Source organism: Budorcas taxicolor, chromosome 2 (genome assembly GCF_023091745.1).
Source record: "Budorcas taxicolor isolate Tak-1 chromosome 2, Takin1.1, whole genome shotgun sequence".
In the NCBI taxonomy this organism is placed as follows: Eukaryota; Metazoa; Chordata; class Mammalia; order Artiodactyla; family Bovidae; genus Budorcas; species Budorcas taxicolor.
Genome location: NC_068911.1, coordinates 26,188,156 through 26,210,435, shown reverse-complemented (window position 1 = coordinate 26,210,435; position 22,280 = coordinate 26,188,156). Strand labels below are relative to the sequence as shown.

Genomic DNA, 22,280 nt, shown 5'->3' with positions numbered 1-22,280 from the left:
TCAGGTCACCTCCAGCGAGGCAGGGGACACGCGGTCGCACTCGGCCCGGGACCGCAGGCTGTGCCACTGCTCCACGGCCGTGCGGTGGGCGCTGAGCATCCGCCGCCAGTGGTTCGATTCCGAGGGGCCGGAGGAGTACTGGCCGATGACGATCCTCCCGATGAAGTCGTTGCTGCTCTTCATGTTGTGGCCGAACACTAACCAGAGGGGCGGGGGGGTTAGGGCAGAGTGTTAGTCTCCATAGGCCTTGACGGCGGGCGCGAGTCCTTGTTTTCAGGACACTGTCTCTTTTAACCCCTGAGAATCCCCGATTCCCTCCTCATCCTCCCACAAGTCCCTTGGCTGCAGCTTTTGACCTCTGACCCGGCAGCCTCACCGCGCTGCCCTCCGGGCACAACAGCCGGGTAGTCCCGGTGGAACCGCACAGCCATCACTGGAGTCCGGCTGAGTGCTTGAACCGGGTTCTGAAGTCCGCACTGCTGACGCCAGGGCCTCGATAGTTCTCTGTGGGGGCAGCCTGTGCGCTGTAGGCTGTCCAGCAGCACTTCAGGCCTCTACCACCAGCTGCCATTTGCACTCCCAGCCCAGCGGTCACAATCCCCAAATCTCCACACAGGGCCCAGTATCTCCAGGGGGTCAATTCACCCCAGATAAGAACCACCTGGTTAAGCTGTAGGTCATGAGAACAGACATCCTAGGTGAATCCTAGGGCTTCCTTCATAGCTCAGTTGGTAAAGAGTCTGCCTGCAATGCAGGAGACCCTGGTTCGATTCCTGGGTCGGGAAGAGCCTTTGGAGAAGGGATAGGCTACCCACTCCAGTAGTCTCGGGCTTCCCTTGTGGCTCAGCTGGTAAAGAATCCGCCTGCAATGTGAGAGACCTGGGTTCGATCCCTGGGTTGGGAAGATCCCCTGGAGAAGTTTGGAAAGGCTACCCACTCCAGTACTCTGGCCTGGAGAATTCCATGGACTGTAGTCCATGGGGTCGCAAAGAGTGAATCCTGGCTCTGTCATTCGACAGCTCTGGGACCCCTGAGATAAGCAAAGGAGCCCCTCTGACACTAAGTTTCCTCCTCGGTTACACAGGAATCTTAACTACCTTAGGAGCCTGCAGTGAGATTCTGGCACTTACTGTTGTTCAGTTGCTAAGTTGTGTCCGACTCTTTGCAACCCCATGGACTGTAGCACGCCCGACTTCCCTGTCTTTCACTGTCTCCCAGAGTTTGCTCAAATTCATGTTCATTGAGTAGGTGATGCTTTCTAACCATCTCATCCTCTGCCGCCCTCTTCTTAGTAAGTGCAGCCTTGACACTTAATAAGTGCTCAACAAACACTACACTGCTCTTTCAATCCTCAGTTTCTACCTGTTGACCTTCATGAAAGAGACAGGCTGCAGAGGCAAGGTTCCTGAGAGAAAGGGCTCTGGCAATTTCTTCTTCCTTTGTTGTGCTGTATGTCCCTTCAGAAGGCTGTTAATTCCCATGCAAGCTTAATTTGTGTCTTTCAAGCCTAATGAGATAGCTTGATGTATCTTCCCAGCCGAGTTCTGCCTAATTCCTTATCTGCATGTGGGGAGTCAGGGCATGCCATCTCGCTGACGGGAAAGCAGGCTGTGTTTGTCTGTGTTATAAATGAAGGACTACAGAATGGGGACTATCAAAGATTCACCCAGCGTGAGCAGAGCACAGGCAAGCAAGATCCCAGAAGGGGTGCCCGTTATCACACAAACCAGCTAAAATATGCAACCCAAAACAGACGCTGAATGCTAACAAATCTCTGTTCTCCTCTGTGGGATTCACATCAAGAATTCCAAATGACAAAAATAAGGGGAAAAGAAGAAAAGTGGAAAAACAAAAACTCTATCCATTGTTTTAAGCCCCAAAAGACCAAGAGTGAACTGGGCTAAGTGACATCTCCATCAACAGTGTCCCATACCTATCAGGTGCATGAACAAAAATTGGACCATGTTCATTTTTCGAACATCCAATAAAGTGGTCACTATGCATAGGTAGACCTTATTTATAGGGAAACCCTTTACAGAAGAGAAGAATTAGGACTAGAATCTTTGCTTAATAGAGGAAATTGCTGAGAAGCTCTCTGATGCATCTGAAAAAACAAACAAGCACAACTTTTTTGAATAGGCAACATGCATGACTCTTAAATCACACCTTGTAGGGAATGGAAGGTTAAACTTGCACCAAATGAAAACAAGTTACCAGAGTCTCTTTCCCTGTAGGCCTCACATCTAAAGCAAGATATCAGGAGACCATTTCAGGCTCCATTTGGACTTCTTCCCTGGGGATAAAATGTTCTATCTTCCTCTGCCTCTCCAAAACTCAAGAATGAAAATGGAGAAACAGCCTAGCGGTTATGCTTCTTTGGGAACTGGTTTTAAGAAAAGAAATCTCAAATGTTCTCAGGTACTGTTGGTGAAAGAGGAAGCAGTTTCATCTTTTGGGCAGAGTATCTGCTCAAAATAAGAATGTCATTGCTTAAGACCCAGCAATTCTACCTCCAGAGATCTGTCCCGTAGAATTACCTGCATGAAGGGACAAAGATACACATAAAAGAATTATCCGCCGTAGCAGGGACTGACAAACTGGAACCCTCAAGCCAAATTTGGTCTGTACCTGTTTTTTGTAAATAAAGTTTTACTAGAACCCAGTCAAATCCGTTTTTGTTCACACAATGTCTGCAGCTGCTTTTGTGCTATAGCAGCAAAGTTGAGTAGCTGCAAGAGGGACTGTATGGCTTTTAAAGCTGAAAATATTTACTACCTGGTCCTTTACAAAGACGTTTGCCAACCCCTCCTCTAGAACATCATTTATGAGCACGAAAAATGGAAACAACAGAAACACTTCATGAGCAAGTGTGACTGAGGCTGTTGATATCCTGCCCACCCTGGAGGCTACCCCTAGCCTTTGTTGGATGCTAGCAGCAGTAGCCTGCTGCTCTCTGCCTGGGACATGCCAGTGTATGCTGACCACGTGACTTTCGTAGGGGCCTTGGGCCACACAAGAGCAACTTGACCTCAGAAAAGGCTGGGGACTAGGGTCAGCCACCCGGACTGTCAGCCATGCTTGCAGGACTGACCCCTAAGCCAAATTCTAAACACAAAGCCTTCAGTGAGCTCCCCTGGTTGGTGATCCTCCGAGCATGTTGCCACATGTCATTATTGGGAGAATGAAATGCTGCCTACGTGACATTTGTAGCTCATGCCTGGTCTCTCCTGGACTCTGCCTTTTGCTGGTTTGAGTCTGTATCTTTTCACTGCTATGAACTGTAACCATGAGTATAACAGCTTTTCCAAGTTCTGTGAGTCCTGGAGGATCAGTGAGCCTGACAGTGGTCCTGCCTCCCAAGCTCCAGTTACCCACTCATGGATCATCCTTCACTGGCCTGCCTCTTTCTGGTCTCACTTGCCCAATCTCTTATCAGTATTTCCTGGGATCACCTTCCTAGTAGCCTGCTTGCACCCAAGTCTTGTCTTAGGATCAGCTTTGGGAGCACCCAGACGAAGACTGGAGAGGACTAATTAAATAATTTCTGATGTGACAATACCATGGAAACCAGCACCATGGTTAAAAATGAGACAGACCTATATATACAAGATGGAAATGTCTCCAAGACATATTGCTAGGAGACAAAATCTAGTTGCAAAATAGTATATGTAAACACAATCTCTTTTTGCTTTGAAAAAAAAAAAAAAGTGATATTGGGTTGGCCAAAATGTTCATTCAGCTTTTTCCATAAGATCATATGGAAAAACCCAAATGAATATTTTGGTCAACCCAATATATAGATTAGAAAACAATATCTGGAAGACTATTCACAAAATTGTTAAGAGCAGCTCTCTCTAGGGAGGGGAAACGGAACTTTCTACTTTCTGTACTTATTATATAAGTATGTACAGTTTGAACTTCTAACAAGAATATATAATTTTGGGGAAAAAAAAAAACAAAGAAAAAAATAAGCCTCTATTAGAGAATCTACATCGAAATCAGCAGAAGGGGCAGAAGTATGAACGGAAATCTGATAGCCTACGCTTCTTATCCCAACGTGCAAAGTAACTTGGCTTGGTGACTCATTCAGCTCTTGAAGGGTGGTTGCTCTTCAGCGATTCAGCCTTTCTGAAGGGAAGCAGTCGTTGCTACGGCCATCTGAGCTAATTGGCAGGCTTCGGGACTTGCAAATCACTTGGAAAAGTTATGGCAATCTTAAGTCTTTTAAAAGCCAAACATTTAAAATGCAAATTGTAATACCCTGAATAAAACTAATGACTTCTATCATAAACGTTGCCTGGGAGAACATCAAGTTTGCCATCTCTATCAATTGCAGGGACTGTGCTGGTGGAGAGCATAGGGAATGACACTGGATACTGACTGAGTCCAGAGAGCAGCTCAGAGACAGGAGGCTAGATACCCCTGCCCCGCTCCACCCTGTACATAAGGAAGCCAAGTCACTGAGCGAGCTCGTGGTAACATGCAGTATTTGCGGCAAAAAAAAACCCCGTATACGAAGTGAATTCCTCATAACTAGATCCCTATATTTCTCCTTTCCAAAATCAATAATATCTAGGAATTTTACTGTGAGGCACCCCAAATATCCCCACTGACTGTCATGGGGACTCATTTTACTGCCATCATTAGTATATATCTGCACAATGTATATGCTCTAATTTATCCTCATCATCTGGAGGGATTTTCCAAACAACCTGAATAATCCAGAGAGTGACAGAAAGGCACAGATGTCAACAAGGACCTATTGTAAAGCAATAGGGAACTATACTCAATATCTTGCAATAACCTATAATGGAAAATAATTGAAAAGAATGTGTGTGTATGTGGATAACTGAATCACTTTGCTGTACACTTAAACTTAACACAACACTGCAAATTAACTATATTCAATGTTTTAAAAGTTATAGATGTTACAAAGTCTAAGCACAAAACCTATGTAGAGGGGGCCTCAAGTTTTCTCTTAGATCTTATTTACTCTTCATGAATTTAGACATAATTCAAATATACTTGGTCATCTGCTTTCCCCATCTGGAGTTCAGTTCAGTTCAGTTCAGTTGCTCAGTCGTGTCCGACTCTTTGCGACCCCATGAATCGCAGCATGCCAGGCCTCCCTGTTCATCACCATCTCCCGGACTTCACTCAGACTCACGTCCACTGAGTCCGTGATGCCATCCAGCCATCTCATCCTGGGTCGTCCCCTTCTCCTCCTGCCCCCAATCCCTCCCAGCATCAGAGTCTTTTCCAATGAGTCAGGTCTTCGCATGAGGTGGCCAAAGTACTGGAGTTTCAGCTTTAGCATCATTCCTTCCAAAGAAATCCCAGAGTTGATCTCCTTCAGAATGGACTGGTTGGATCTCCTTGCAGTCCAAGGGACTCTCAAGAGTCTTCTCCATCTGGAGTAATTTTAATCAATTTAGCGGACCATGACTACCAGACAGATACCAGAACTTTAAAAAGTACAGTAGTACAGTCCATCCTAAAGGAGATCAGTCCTGGGTGTTCGTTGGAAGGACTGATGCTAAAGCTGAAACTCCAATACTTTGGCCACCTCATGCGAAGAGTTGACTCATTGGAAACGACTCTGATGCTGGGAGGGATTGGGGGCAGGAGGAGAAGGGGACAACAGAGGATGAGATGGCTGGATGGCATCACCAATTCAATGGACATGAGTTTGAGCAAGCTTCAGGAGCTGGTGATGGACAGGGAAGCCTGGCGTGCTGCAGTCCATGGTGTCGCAAAGAGTCGGACACGACTGAGAAACAACAACAACAAATATTCCACTGTATATATGTGCTACATCTTCCTTACCCATTCCTCTGTTGACAGACATTTAGGCTGCTTCCATGTCTTGGCTATCGTAAACAGAGCTGCAGTGAACATTGGGATGCACGTATCCTTTCTGATCATGCTTTTCTCTGACATATGCCCAGGAGTATGGTAGCTCTGTCTTTAGTTTTTTAAGACATCTTCCTACTGTTCTCCATAGTGGCTGTACCAATTTACACTCCCACCAACAGTGTAGGAGGGTTCCCTTCTCTCCACACCCTCTCCAGCATTTATAATTTGTGGCTTTTTTTATGTTAGCCACTCTTGCTTGTGTGGGGTGATATCTCATTGTAGTTCTGATTTGCATTTCTCTAATAATTAGTGATGTTAACATTTTTTTCATGTGCCTATTGGTCATCAGTATCTCTTCTTTGGAGAAATATCTGTTTAGGTCTTCTGCCCACTTTCTGAGTGGGTTATTTGTTTTAATAATGTTAAGCATTACGTGATCATTTGTTTTTATAATTTAAGATTCTGAATCTGTAAGAAGGCTCAGTGTCCGGGTTAATGGGTCAAATGAAGTACAAACAGTTTTCTATCAAACAGTTAAAACTTTAAAGCCTTTTTAAAAGTGTAAGTGGAAAGCATTTGTGAAGTAGAAAACTTACTCAAACCCCTTTACTTCTCCTCCCTGCCTGATTACAGGAGGGTACCAGCTGTGCCAGGAACAGCTCTGAGCTGTCACACTGCTCTCCCTTCAACCTCAACAAACCTCGAACACCCTGACAGCCACAGTCTCCAAGCATCGCCCTCTGTGTGGACCAGTGAGTCACCGAAGTCCATTTCTCTCCACCCTCAGATGCAAAGTAGACACAACCGGCACGTTACACTTTCTGGAATTTCTCTCTACAGAATCACCAACATATGTGCCTCTGTGGTGCCAGTCACCACGGCCATGCAGCTGAGGAAGTCCCAACTGGCAAAACCAAAGCAGGATGAGAGGCTCCAGGCTTTGAAGGAGTGTGGAGAGCACCACTTCTCTACTAAGCACCTACTATGCATATGGCCAGGACTAAGCACATCACATGGATTAACTCACTTAATCTTCACACCAACCCTCTAGAGTGGCACTTTCCACCCTTTGCACTGCTGACATTTGGGGCCAGATCACTCTCTGTGATGGGGGCTGTTCTGAGAACTGCAGGATGCCCTGTAGCACCCCAGCCTCTGCCCATGGACGCCACTAGCAGTCCGCTCCCAGCTGTGACAACCCAAAGCAACTCCAGACTCAGCCAAACATAATCCACCCCACCCCCTTCCACTGAGAACCACTGCTCTAAGGCAGTTGCTGTCATCGGTCCATTTTACAGCTGGGGAGACCGAGGCCCAGAGGTGCAGGGAGATTCCTGCTCCAGTCAACATCTAGGTGCCCCGAGTGAGTCAGGGGCAAGATGAGGCTTGCACATGTTGATATTTGCTGTAAAAACGATTTTGTTCTTTCCTGAAAGAGCTAAACTCTTGGTTGCTAATTTAGTTTGCCAAGGCAGACGGTTCTGGGAGGGAAGCTAGATGACTTAAAAGTGTGGGTGTGATAAACACTGCAAATGGAAAAAAAAAAAATCTTGATCTTTTACCAGCAGGAGCAGACTTGGCTGCTCCCCACTTTGCATGCTTGGTTCACAAGGTGATGTCCCCATAAGCAGGGAGGGCCCCACTCATGGAACCCCACCTCTTGGGTGCTGAGTGGAGCTGCTCCCCCATTTTTGAAAAAACTGCACTAAGCGATAAAAACCCATCCTCGCTGTTCCACAGTCCTCCCAAACGCTTCACTGGGGAGGGATCCTCATGCTTCATCAGGCTGATGTGACTTAGCTCTTGGGGGAACCCGAAGCAGTCTGCATGTCCCTGCTTCCTCTCCTTCCCCCTCCCCATGGGTCAGCACTGACACCCCACAAATGTGGTGCCCATTCAACTTCTGCAAAACCTCCTCAAACTTCAGTTGGTCCCCTGCGTTTGTGGACATGGAGGCTGAGCGTACCCCACCATTTAGTATAAGGGGCCCGAGCATCCACAGTTTGGGATTGGAAGTGAGCCTGGAGCCAACAGTCTGCAAATACCTCTTTTTTCTTCTCCCTGAGACCTAGAAACTGTTTCAGGTTTTTCTTTAAAACCAGGTAGACCATATTCTTTTCTGGGGCCTTGGTTTCTCCATTTACACAATAAGTGGGGGTTTAAGGTCCCTTTCAGCTTTGAGATGTCTTTGGTTCGAAGACGTTTCATCCATGACTTAAGGATGTTTTTTTACCCTTTCTTGGCTCATACTATGATTCACAGCAGCTGCTCGGACAGAACTTTTTCTCCATGTTTTCCCTTCTAACAGTCATCATGACTATTTAGATAACAGTATTACAATAATTTAAAATCAGCAATGCTGAATCCTGACTTCTTTTTACTAGGCACTGAGTAAATATCAATACCTTACTGACATTTCTGACTTAACACCACTATCCTGTTAGGGAAGGTGCTATTTATATCCCTGTCTTACAGATGGGGAATGAGAGGCTCACAGGGCTTAGGAAACCTCCAAGCATGGGCACAGAGGGAAGTGAAACTCAAAGCTCATTTCTTCTCCTCCCATCTCAGAAAGAAGAGACGTTTCACCCATTCTTCCCTTCCACGGACCCTGACACAAGACAAACACAAGATGAGGAGTGAAAATATTCACAACAGGTCCTCAAGCCAGCATGTCAAGGCCAGAGGTGCTGAGAGTCAGAATGGCCCTAAATCCCCTCATGATGGTGCCTGGTTGGAGACCTTTACATCACCTCTCTGAGGCCCAGCAGGGCCAGGTTCACCTCCAACATCTGAATGGATGGCTGCTTCTTCAGGGGTGCAGCAGCCAAGGGAGTTGTCTCATGTTTAGGGACTATTGAAAAGTGTAATAGTAGCAGTTAACGCTTATATAGAGCTTATCATGTGCCAACCCTGTTCTACAGACTATCAATACACTAAATTATTTTGTCCACACAACTCTAGTTACAAGGAGAGGATTATTATTATCTGCTCGGGTCTAGAGGTCACACATTGGCATCATGGCCTGCCTCCCAGATGGACCTGGACAAAGCCTTAAGCAGGCTTGGGTCATTTGGGTGAAAAATTCTGGGATACCAGTACTCTGAATTGATCTAGAATGGGAGATGTAGACACCAGGTGGGGACATCTCCTGGACTCCCTAGACTCCTTGCCTTCAGACCTGTCACCCCATTTAAAGTACGAGGCTTAGGAGAGAGGCTCCTCTTGTCCAGGTGTGCAGGCGATGCTGGCTTAATGTGTTGGATTCCTTTAATGCAGTGGTTCTCAGCTGAGGCCAATTCTGTCCCCCAAATTTGGCACTGTCAAGAGTCAACTGGTTGTCACAAGTAGGGGTGAGAAGTAGCCACTGGCATCTAGAGAGTAGAAGCCAGGGATGCTCCTAACCATCCTACAATGCACAGGACAACCCCCCAGCAAAGAATTGTGGCCAGAAGTTGGCCCCAAATGCCAACAAGTGCAGGGGTTAAGAAACTCTGCCTTAAGGAAAAAGCATGTGTTTGGGGTTTCCTTTCTTTAAGACTGAACCCATCAACATCAAAGGAAAGTCACTGAGACCCAAGAAGCTACAAAGATCTGCAGGGAAAGAGAGCTGGGAGGGGAGATGGAGGGAGAGAAGCCATCTCATTGAGCTCAGGAGGGTTTGGGAGCTCAGCAGAGAAGAAATTTCAGAGTAAATTCAGGGAAAGAGGAAACTGAGGTGAAGGGGGAAGGTGCTGCTGAGAATGTCGCCGTGGCTTATGAATCAGATTGTCCTCCTTTCCCAAGAGAAAGAAGTCAAGGTTGAGATTTGTTTGACAATTCCTTAAGACCACAGCTGGAACATTTCTTCATGCCTATGTGGAAACTAAGCCATGCGGAGCCCGCATTTACAGGGACAACATATGGGTTGGAGAATCACATTCTGATCTGTGTGTGAATCACACCGTCTAGGAGGAAGCATTTAAAAGTGTGACTATAATGTAATGTGCTTGTTTTTACATGAACAACCAAAACTTACACATCTGAATGAGGATCATCTTTGTACATTTGTCTCAGAGATGCTGGCCCTGCTTTGGGAGAAAATGTTCATGGCAAACTGTCTTCTGAGCTGGTTATGAGACACCTGTTAAGATATCTCATATGAGAAGATGCCCCTCATCTTCTAAAATAATTGAGGAAATAAAGGAGAAACAGCATGAACATGATAATCTCTTGGAAGGCTTTTAAAGAGACCAGTGTCTGGGCCTCACCCCAAGAAATTCTGTTGAGTGGTTCAGGAGTGGGAGACTGGATGCCAGTGTCCTAGAACTGCTCCCCAGAGGATTCTCCCGTGTGGTCAGGTTAGATACTCTGCATCAGAAGCAGATAAAAATATCCATTGGATTGGCAGCTGAACTGGGGAAAAAAATCCCACATGTTTGGTGTCAGAGATGTGAGTATGGAAAGACAGATTTTTGTTTTCACTGTGTTCCAATAAAACTTTATTTATAAAAACAGGAAGTGGGCCAGATTTGACCCAGGGGCTGTGATTTACCTGTCCCTGATCTATATGGGGCAGTGAGTATGGGGCTCAAAGTATGGTCCCCAGACCAGCAGCTTCATCATCACCCGGAGCCTGTTAAAAATGCAAGTTCTCAGGCTCTATCATGGATCTACTGAATCAGACCCTTGTCCTATATAATTTTTCTTGTTTCCCAACAGGCACTCTTCCTTAACCTGCAGTGTGGGTCAATGCTGCATGTGTCTTGAATCCTAGAGCAAGACAAGGTATCAAATCCTCGTGACAGGTGGAGGCCCACGTGGGATCCAGCCAGCATGACAGTGGTAGAGCTGGGGGTGAACTCAGGTCCTGATGACCTCCTGGGTCTCTACTCTTAACTTCTCTTGGCACTTACAACATCCCAAATTATGCTTTGAAAGCCATGACACTAATTTGAATGGGCACATTCGTTTTTTTCGCCACACCCTGGCATATGGGATCTTAAGTTTTCTGACCAGGGATCGAACACACTCCCCCTACATTGGAAGCACAAAGTCTTAATCATTGGACCACCAGGGAAGTCCTAAGGGCACATTCTAGCATGTTTAAATATCACTCTACTTTTAGAATAGATACATAAATTGTTGTATAGTTACACATTGAAATACTATATTAAAAATGTGATGAAAAACTACAAGTATACATAATTATATGAATAAATTTCATAAGGATAATATTGAGTGAAAGAAGTGGTATGATTCCATTTCTACAAAGGTCAAAAAGAAGCAAAAGGAATGTATGGTAAGAGAAGTCATCACATTGGTTCCCCTGGGGGAGGAAGCAGTAACTGAAAGGGGCCCAAGAAAATTTCTGGGAACATTCTCTTTCTTGATCTGAGTGCCAGTCACATGGGTGTGTTCATTTTATAAAAATTCATGAATTGTATGCTTAAGACTGATGCACTTTTTCTATATGTATATTACACTGCAACAAAAAGTCAATTTTAAAAGACACGAAATGGGACTAATGTCTATAAGTGACCTTGAAACGCATGAAAGAAAATGAATTAAGAGACAGAGAGATGGAGATATGTGATGATAAAGCAAGCAGAAATCTAGGTGGTGGGAATATGGATGTTGATGAAACATTCTTTCAAAATTTTTAAAGTTTCTTAATAAAATGTTGAGATTTAAACAAAGAACCCAGGGACTTTCCTGGTGGTCCAGTGGCTAAGACTCCATGCTCCCGATGCAGGGAGCCTGGGTTTGATCCCTGGTCAGGGAACTAACTAAGACCTGGTACAGCCAAATACATTCAAAAATTAATGAAAGAATTGAAAAACAAACAAACAAGCAAACATATAAACAGCTCAACTGTCCTACTTTTATATTTCATAGCCTTTACTTGCTTTTTTATAGCACAGAAATATCAACTTTCGGGTCTGGATGACCATGTGGTTCGTAGGCTGGTCACAGGGGCTCTGGATCCTGCAGCAGGAAGGCAGCGTGGTGACTCAATGGGGACACAGACAGGAGCAGGACAAGACTCCCTAGGGAGGCGGTGAAGAGCCCCCAGTGGGTCCTGCCAGCTTGTCCCAAAGACCACAGTAACCAGACCCCACTCTGCCAGAAACACTGTCCTGCACCTGAACTGAGGGGTCTCACCGCCTGAGGATCTGTCCACTCACACCACCAAACAAAATTCAGGTCGACTTTGGAACACTGACCACAGAGCACTCCCCTGCCTTCAGTGTCTTCCTCCTTCCACGTGAAAAGCTGATCCACACCATGAGTCACTGGAGAACTGCAAATCAAAATCACAGCCACTTGTTTCATTCAAAAAAATCACCTACGTAGAATAAAACCCATCCATTTTAAGTATATCAAGTTTTCTCCCTAGCACTTAACATCATTTCTACTCGGCATAATTCAGCCATTTTGTTTACTCCCTGTTTTGTTTACAACGTTAGCGCATTCACCTGGTGAAACTTGAATTTTTGTCTGACTCGTTCATTGTTGCAAGTACAGCACCTGGCTCACAAGAGAGACTCCATGAATGTTTGCTGAATGAATATATACATTAATATGGAAAATATCCAAGATATATTATGTGAAAAGAGCAAGTTGCAGAAAAATATATTTTATATTCTGGATGTTAACAACAGAGGATGGAGATCTATACACATACACATGTGCACACATATCACACACACACACACACACACACACACACATGTAGGTGCACACATTCCTGAAAAGAAAGCTACAGTAAATTGTTGAGTTGTGACCTTTAAGTAAGGGGACTGAGGCACTTTCATTTTTTATTCTACTCTCTCCTGTATGTTTGTATTATATACACATATGTATTATACATACATATATGTATATACATTTATACATACATAACAACATAAAAAAACCTCCTGTATTGACAAGGGAGAAAGAGAAAGATATACTCAAAGGAATGCAGGGTTCCAGAGAAGAAGGGATAAGAAGGCCTTCTTAAATGAATGATGCAAAGAAATACAGGAAAACAATAGAATGGGAAAGACTAGAGATCTCTTCAAGAAAATTGGAGCTTTCAAGGGAGTATTTCATGTAAGGATGGATATGATAAAGGACAGAAATGATAAGGACCTAGCAGAAGCAGAAGAGGTTAAGAGAAGAGGTGGCAAGAATACACAGAAGAACTATGCAGTAAGGTCTTAAAGACCCAGATAATCACAATGGTGTGGTCACTCACCTAGAGCCAGACATCCTGGAGTGCGAAGTCAAGTGGGCCTTAGGAAGCATTATAATGAACAAAGCTATTTGAGGTGACTGAATTCCAGCTGAACTATTTCAAATCCTAAAAGATGATGCTGTTAAAGTGCTGTAGTGAATATGTCAGCAAATTTGGAAAACTCAGCAATGGCCACAGGACTGGAAAAGGTCAGTTTTCATTCCAATCCCAAAGAAAGTCCAGACTACCATACAACTGCGCTCATTTCACAGGCTAGCAAGGTTTGCTCAAAATCCTTCAAGCTGGGCTAAAACAGTATATGAATAGAGAACTTCCAGATGTACAAGCTGGGTTTAGAAAAGGCAGGGGAACCAGAGATAAAATTGCCAACAGTCATTGGATCATGGAGAAAGCAGGATTTTCCAGAAAAATAGCTACTTCTGCTTCACTGACCACACTAAAGCCTTTGACTGTGTGGATCATAACAAATTCTTAAAGAGATGGGAATACCAGACACCTTACCTGCCTCCTGAGAAACCTGTATGTAGGACAAGAAGCAACAGTTAGAACCAGACATGGAACAAGTGACTGGTTCAGAATTGGGAAAGGAGTTAAGACATTGTATATTGTTACCCTGCTTATCTAACTTATATGCAGAGTATATCATAAGAAATGCTGGGTTGGATGAATTACAAGCTAGAATCAAGATTGCCTAGAGACATATCAACAACCTCAGATATGCAGATAAAAGCACTCTAATGGCAGAAAAGTGAAGAGGAACTAAACAGCTTCTTGATGAGCGTGAAAGAAGAGAGTGAAAAGGCTGGCTTGAAACTCAACATTCAAAAAACTAAGATCATGGCCTCTGGTCCCATCACTTCATGGCAAACAGAAGGGGGAAAAGTGGAAGCAGTGACAGAGTTTCCCTTTTTGGGCTCCAAAATCAGTGCAGATGGTGACTGCAGCCATGAAATTAAAAGAGGCTTGGTACTTGGAAGGAAAGCTATGACAAACCTAGACAGTGTATTAAAAATCAGAGACATCATCTTACCGACAAAGTTCTGTGTAGTCAAAGCTATGGTTTTTCCAGTAGTCATGTATGGATGTGAGAGTTGGACCATAAAGAAGGCTGAGTGCTGAAGAATTGATGCTTTTGAATTGTGGTGCTGGAGAAGACTCTGGAGAGTTCCTTGGACTGCACAGAGATCAAATCAGTCAATCCTAAAGGAAATCAATTCTGAATATTCATTGGAAGGACTAATGCTGAAGCTCTAATACTTTGGCCACCTAATATGAAAAGCTAATTCATTGGAAAAGACCCTGATGTTGGGAAAGACTGAAGACAGAAGGAGAAGGGGGCAGCAGAATATGAGACGGTTAGATAGCATCACTGACTCAATAGACATGACTTTGAGCAAACTCCAGGATATAAAGGAGCCTGGCATACTGCAGTCCATGGGGTCGCAATGAGTCGTACTTGACTTAGTGATTGAACAGCAACCAACAGCATTCCATGTCCCGTGTGACCCTGTCCCATCACCACACGAGGGTGACAGGGACCCATAAGCCACAATGTGGGGTGGAGTAGAGACCAGAGTGAAAAGTACTGCACTCATCTTCCCAGGAGGGTCACCGGGCCCCGCCTCCCACTGAGTCAGGCCGCAATACCTGTGACATGGGGCTTGTTTGCAGAGCAAGATATTTCTGTCTGACCCAGTGTTGATGGGCAGAAACAGGAAAGCCGTTTGCAATTGCACAGATGAGCACGAATTCAGCCAACATGCTCTGCCTCGGAACTCTTCACACTCAGATGGCTAAAGCAAAACCTCGAAGAATAATGAGAGGCCACAACGCCATAAGGCCAAGAAACACGCCCCAAACAGGTGCATTACAGGAGCGGACTGGCTCCGAGTCCATGCCAACCTGCCCTTCACAGTTCCTGGAGGCCATGACCCCACCCACAAACCATAAGGAGACCAGCAGAGTCACTGCCCCCCGCTCAGCGTGTCCCAGCCTCAGCACCCCTGATGTCCTCCCCTGTTCTGTGCACTGTAGGATGTTGAGCAGAATCCACGGCCTCTGCCTCCTAGATGCCAATAGCTTCCCCCAAGTTGTGACCACCAAAACTGCCTCTGGACAGCGCCAGACGTCCCCTCAGTGACAAAAATTAGCTCAGCTGAGAACCACCAGTCTAACTGCTTTTCTAAGTCAGTAGGTGCCCAGGGCCAGCCAGCCAAAATGTGTTTGGTAAATTCAGTGCAAGAACTGCTCCTGTTAGGCTGAATTCCCCAAACCTGGAACTCGGTGGTAGGGGGTCTCCTGCTGACACTGGCCATGAACCCAGAAGTAACACGTGCTTAGGGAGGCAGAGGAGCGAAGTGGTTCAGGGTCTGGCTCGCTCTGTGCTTTGCCTCTTGGGTGCCTGTGGCAGACATACCCATGTGGTCTCCAAAGCCTTTTCTTCCTGGACAAGCAACTGGACTACATTTCCCAGCGTCCTCTGCAGGCAGCTGTAGCCAAAGGAGTCTGAGTGGAAGCGGAAGTGATAGTTGTAACTTCAAGGTTCGCCTCATAAAAACTTCCCATGCAAAGCGCAATCCTCAACTCTCTCTCCCCCAACCACCAGCTGGAGATGAAACCCTCCAAGGCTTGAGAAGATGGCAGAGCCACAAGATGGAAGGGGTCTGGGTTGCTGAATCACTGCATGGAAGGCCACAGGGGAGAAGACCCACAAAGGACTTGCAAGCAAGAAATAAGGACCACAAAACCTTGGCGGCTGATCTACTGCAGCTGTTACCCTTAAGTAATAATGGCACCTTTTAAAGAGTGGGTCACTTGAGCTCTCCAAGCTTCAGTTTCCTCCTCTGTAAAATGTGGATAACACCAGTACCTTCCTCATTTGGTTGTGAAGACCAGCTGAGAGGGCACTTAGGACAGTGCCTGGAGTACAGTAAGGCTTGACGTATGCGTGCTCAGTCATGTCCGATTCTTTGCAATCCCATGGACTGCAGCCCGCCAGGCTCCTCTGTTCATGGGGGCTTCCCAGGCAAGAATACCACAGTGGGTTGCCATGCCCTCCTCCAGGGGATATTCCCAATCCAGGGATCAAACCCATGTCTCCTGTGGCTCCTGCACTGGCAGGTGAATTCTTTACCACTGAGCCACCTCGGAAGCCAGAGCCTAATGATTAGCGCGGAGAAGAACCACAGCTGAACTCTTGCCCCTCGCATTATCCCTTCCATGAATTCTTTTCCAAGTCACACTCAGTCACACTCCAGATCACTGGAGAATGATCTGCCCCATCTTCAAACGCCTTAGGGACACTTTGGCATTTTAGGGACAATTCTTGGGCTTCCCTTGTGGCTCAGCTGGTAAAGAATCCGCCTGTAATGCCAGAGACGTGGGTTCAATCCCTGGGTTGGGAAGATCCCTGGGAGAAGGGAAAGGCTACCCACTCCCATATCCTGGCCTGGAGAATTCCATGGACTGTATAGTCCATGGGGTCACAAAGGGTTGGACATGACTGAGTGACTTTCACTTTCACTTTTCTTGTAATGAGGCTAGGGACCCTAGTTTTATCACATGGTTGTCCAGGCATTTCTTAAGCATCTTGGCCCCTCTGTACCAAAGGGGCCACTGAGAAGTCAATGTGACCCTGAACAAGGATGGAAGAGAACCCCACCCATGACCCATCCACAGGATGTCTCTCCTCTGCTTCTCCAGCCCCAACGAAACGAGGCAGAATAAAATCTGAAAGCAGACACATAATGGGGTCTTTGGCACCAAGCCAATGGACACCCTTCCTGGATGTCTGTAACTCAGGATCCTAAGGGGAGTGGCTGAGAGTTAAGCCCCAAAGACACCCCTCCCCACACTGCTGCTCCTCTTCTCCAGCCAGTGTAGACACCAGCTCCTGGACACAGAGGAAAGGCTGAGCCTTTCCGCCCACTCTGCCTATTCTTCACCCACTTGTGTGCTTTTTTTTCTCCTGGTAAATCATGTCCTTGCCTAAGGCCATCTCTAGACATAATTGCCATTATAAGTCAACTACAGTCTGTCCTGATTTAATGCAGGGGGTGGGGGTCAGGCAGACACCCAGGGAGGCAGTTTTCATGTCAACTTACAAACAGGGAAAGAAAAGTACACCCCCCGTGCATCTGCTGTGTGCCAAGTGTCCTGCACTCGTGTCAGCTCACCCACCCTCCGTGAAGGCAGGAGCCACATCTGCCTTGCTCACCTCTGCGTCTCCAGCGTCTCCAGCGCTGCACAGCCTTGGGCGTGCGGGAAGTGGTCAGTAAGTCCTTATCCCCTAAGCCCCCACCCTCGGCCCCTACTTATCACTGACATCACTGCATGAGTTACTCCCCTCATTAATGTGCTCTGGTCACTTTACCGTCCTTCTTTTCTTTGAACAAGGTCATTGTTACCTCAGGGCCTTCGCATATGCCATTTCTTCTGCCTAGCATGTCCCTCTCTCCCATCTCTGCAGGGCTGGTCCTCTCTCAGCTTCCCTGGTGGGACTCTGTAGCTCCCAAAACAGGGGGTCTGGGTTCGATTCCTGGTCAGGGAGCTAGATCCCACATGTCACAACTAAAGATCCTGCATGCTGCAACTAAGACCCAGCTCAGCCAACTAAATAAATATTAAAAAAAAAATAATAAAGTAATGCTCCAGGTCCCCTCTGTTGCCTTCCTTTACTCTTCTTTCAGTGTGTATTTGTTTCTTGTTTATCTCACCCCAACTAGGATGCCAGCCATGAAAGGATGGATTATTTCTACCTTTCTGTTATTTCTCTAGCAACTAAGCACAGCACCGCAGCACAGTAGGGGCTTGATAAATATTTGAGGCAGTGGAGAGCCCAGATTCTGGATCCAGACAACCCGAGTCTGAACGCTGGCTCCAGGGTCTTGAACCCGGTCCCCATCCTATCAGTCAGTCTCCTCACTAACCTGATGACGACTCCCACATCACAGTGTTTCCGTGAGGATTAAATAAGTTAATTCATGTCAAAACAGTTGGAGTAGCTCCTGGCATATAGGAGATGCTATATGTGCCATTATCCTTGTTAAAAACTGAATGAACAGGGTTGGGGAGGGGAGGGGTGAGGAAGAAGGCAGTCAAAAGGTATAAACTTCCAGTTGTAAGATAAATAAGTACTGGGCACGTAACGTACAACATGATGACTATAGTTAACACAGTATGATACACAGGAAAGTTAAGAGTTCTCATCACAGGGGGAAATTTTTTTTCTTTTATAAAATTGTATCTATAGGAGATGATAGATGTTAGAAACCTATTGTGATCATTTCACAATTTATATGTAAATCAAACCATCCTGCTGTGCATCTTAAACATGCGCACTGACGTATGTCAATTACTTCCCAATGAAACTGGGGGAAGAAAAACAAATTCAAAATAAGAAACCAGGGGGGAAAATGAACAACTCCAAGATAGTTTCTATATGCGTCTGCAAAATGAAGAATGGCAGCTCAAAGATATTAAAAGGGATACAGCGACCAAACTCTGGAATCTGGTTTTCTCGTTTTGAAGATACAGCAAATAGCTCTGGAAATATCACTAGAGCAAATGCTTTCCCTGAAATATAGACAGACAGCTTGTGCTCTGCAGGCCCTGGCATTTTAAAGGTTAAGCCTTCTCCAGCTGACGGGAAGCTCTGGGTTGGCAGGGCCAGGAGGAGGCAATGGACAGAAGGGATGTCTGAAAGGATACTCTCGATTTCTGCCTTTATTCCACACACAAGCCCACCCCCTCTCCCAGTTGCTGGCCTCGGCTGCCGAGCCTGAATGCTTGCAGCCAGCACTGAGGTACAGGCGAGGCCGAACCTGGCCTCCACTGGCTCCCCTTTCTCACTCCATGTAGTTCAGGCCCTGAGGGACACGGACGACTGGATAAATCCCCAGCCCCCTGATGGTGGCCCTCATGGGGACTTGTCTGGAATGAGGCTTCATCCAAAGGCACCAAAACCATTAAATAGCCATGCAAGTGGAATAAAGGTCCCCAGGAACTCGGGCAGCTGGCCTGGTCTTCAAAGGCTGCCACTGCAATCCAAAATGAGTGTTTAAGATCCAGCCAAGTTATACCCCCTGAGTGGACTCTGGTAGCCTCAAGGAGCTCTCTGGAGAAGAGGTGAGGTGGGAGTGCTGCTGGGGGCTCCATGTCCTGCCAGGGGAGCCCCACTATGACAGGTCTTCACCCCCACCTCCTGATGACTTGGCCTCTACCCATGTGCAAGGTCAAAGCCACAATCCACAGAACCCCCACCAGGCACTGTGCCAAGCATGTTGCAAACACGATTTCCTTTTGTCCCTGCAACACCCTGTGAGGTGGCAGCTGAGATCTACAAACAGGGAAATCCTAGTTCACAGTCAAGTAGCTTGCCAAGATAGCGAATTATCCTTTACATCTAACCCACTGGCATGTTTTGTTGTCTCTGCCAATGTAATTACATCCCATGGCATCATTTCTCTGAAACCCTTCTGCCACCTCCCTGGCCCAAGCCACCTTCACCCCTCCCCTGGATCATCAGCATACAGCCTCACACATGGACTTTTCACTCCCTTACCAGCTCCCTGACAGCCCATTCTCGACTCAACAGCTGGAATGAAACTTTAGAACATTATCCAAATCCTATCACTTCCCAATCCGCCCCCCCCCCCCGCCCCGCCCCAGCCCAAAAGTGTCGCAAAGCACCTGGAAAAAGTTGCAAGCTTCTGGCCCTATAGGTTCTATTTGATCTGCCCCCTCCTGCTTCTCCAGTACTCTTGCCTGGAAAATCCCATGGACGGAGGAGCCTGGAAGGCTGCAGTCCATGGGGTCTCTGAGGGTCGGACATGACTGACCGACTTCACCTTCACTTTTCACTTTGATGCACTGGAGAAGGAAATGGCAACCCACTCCAGTGTTCTTGCCTGGGGAATCCCAGGGACAGGGGAGCCTGGTAGGCTGCCGTCTATGGGGTTGCACGGAGTCGGACACGACTGAAGTGACTTAGCAGCAGCAGCAGCTCCTGCTTCTCCATGTATTGGAGTAATGTGGGAGAACAGAGGAGGGTCTTCTTGCTATTCAAACTGTGGTCCTCATACCAGCACTGGTGCCATGCAATGTATTAGAAATAAAGATGCTCAAATCCTATCTCAGACTGATTGGGAATCTGCATTTTAGCAAGATTCCCCCAGGTGATTCATACACACATAAGTGTATGCTGAAGAGTCAGTTGGAACCAAACAGACTGAGTGGGAAGCTTGGCTCAGCCACTCACCAGCTGGGTGACTTGGCACAAGTGACTAGTTACTTACTGTGCAATGAAGAATTCACTTACCGAAAGCGAGGTCTGGTCTATGCCCTTGGCTCCCGGGAGGTGATCTCCAAGACCCTGGAATGTCCGGCAGGCACGCCTTTGTGTGCCTGGGGGCTCTGGCCGTGGGACTAACAATGTGATTTATGAAGGGAGCTTTCAGTCACTCAGTTCAGTCAGACCCCTGATGATTGAGGCACAAGTTGGACCTCCAGGCGGCCACTGGACAGAATGTGATCAAGCCCCAGTTAAAACTCTAGATCAAAGGCTCCTTGGTTGGCAATATAATGCACACTGTCACCCCCTTGTGACCAGGTGGAGGTACTGCCACCCATGACTCCACAGGAGGAGGATGACAGGACCTTCTGGACTCTGCCCTGAGCGTCTCTTTCCTCAGTTCAGGTCAGTCGCTCAGTTGTGACCCCATGATGCGCAGCACGCCAGGCCTCCCTGTCCATCACCAACTCCCGGAGTCTACCCAAACCCATGTCCATCGAGTCGGTGGACGGATTTTAATTTGCATCCTAAGGCAATGGCACCCCACTCCAGTACTTTTGCCTGGAAAATCCCATGGACAGAGGCGCCTGGTAGGCTGCAGTCCATGGGGTCGCTAAGAGTCAGGCACAACTGAGCGACTTCCCTTTCACTTTTCACTTTCATGGATTGGAGAAGGAAATGGCAACCCACTCCAGTGTTCTTGCCTGGAGAATCCCAGGGACAGAGGAGCCTAGTGGGCTGCTGTCTATGGGGTCGCACAGAGTCGGCCATGACTGAAGCGACTTAGCAGCAGCAGCAGCTATCATAAAACTGTAGTCGTAGGTAGTGCTTTCCTGAGTCCTGTGTGTCGTTCTGGTAAATTATTAAACCTGAGCGTGGTCACAGGGCTTGTGAATTTGTAGCCAACTGGCCTGAAGTGAAGGTGGTTCTGGGGATCCCTGAGCTGGGTGTCTGAATCGAGGACAGCCTTGTGGGGATGCTCTCTCAGTCTTTGCAGTTGATTCAACTCATCGCATTTCCCTTCTCTGAGCTTCAGTTTCCCCAACTGAAAAATAGCCATCAAAGAGATCATACCTTATATAGTGTTGAAAGATAAGTGAGATATAGGAGGTTCACGATAACTACAAATATTACTGTTCCCATTGTTCAGACAAGAAAACTGAGGCTCGGAGAGGTAAAGCAACTTGCCTGCAGTCACACAGAGTGTGAAGCTAGATCTAGCTGACCTTGTCCACATGCAATACTGTCTACTCATGACGTGCTGATGCTTTCTGGGAAGGGAAAGACAGTACTGGTTCTGTTGAGCTGGAGTCATTCACCCCCATCCCAGTGCTCCCCACTGTTTCTCTTCTCTCCTGAGATTCATAGGACATGAATATTAGACTTTTTAATATTTCTCCATAAGTCTTTTTTTTCTATTCTTTCCCTCTCCCCTGCCACCACTCAGAGAATTTTTTATTCTCTGTTGTTCAGATTGCCTAATTTCTCCTGATCTCGCTTCAGGTTCACAAACTCTTCCCTCTGTTATTTCCATTCTGCTATTGAGTCCATCCAATGAATATTTTATTTCAGTTATTGTACTTTGCAGCTCTAAATTTTCCATTTGGTTCTTTTTTATACCTTCTATTCTTGTATCTGCTGGTCTGCTGATCTTCTCTATCTTATCATTCTTTTCAAGATGGTTCACCCTTACTTTCTGAAGCATGGTTATAATAGCTGTTTTAATGTCTTTGTCTGATAATTTCAACATCTGGGTCATCTTGTGGTTAATGTTTGTTAATTATATTAACTCTAGGAATTTGTCAAATTTTGCTCGGTCTTCATACATCAGGTAATTTGGGATTGCAACCTGGGTATTTCAAATCTTATGACAGTATAGGTGTTGTCCCAGTTCTACTGAATATGTTGATC

General features: G+C 46.3%; 1 protein-coding gene across 1 annotated transcript in view; it reads right to left on the bottom strand.

The window, feature by feature from the left end:
- The window catches only part of SYT17 (synaptotagmin 17), an 81,413-nt gene continuing 59,133 nt past the window's right edge, over positions 1-22,280 (bottom strand). The window contains exon 8 of the mRNA XM_052635795.1: positions 1-197. Coding sequence (XP_052491755.1) covers positions 1-197 — 197 coding nt within the window. The remainder of the gene's footprint in view (positions 198-22,280) is intronic.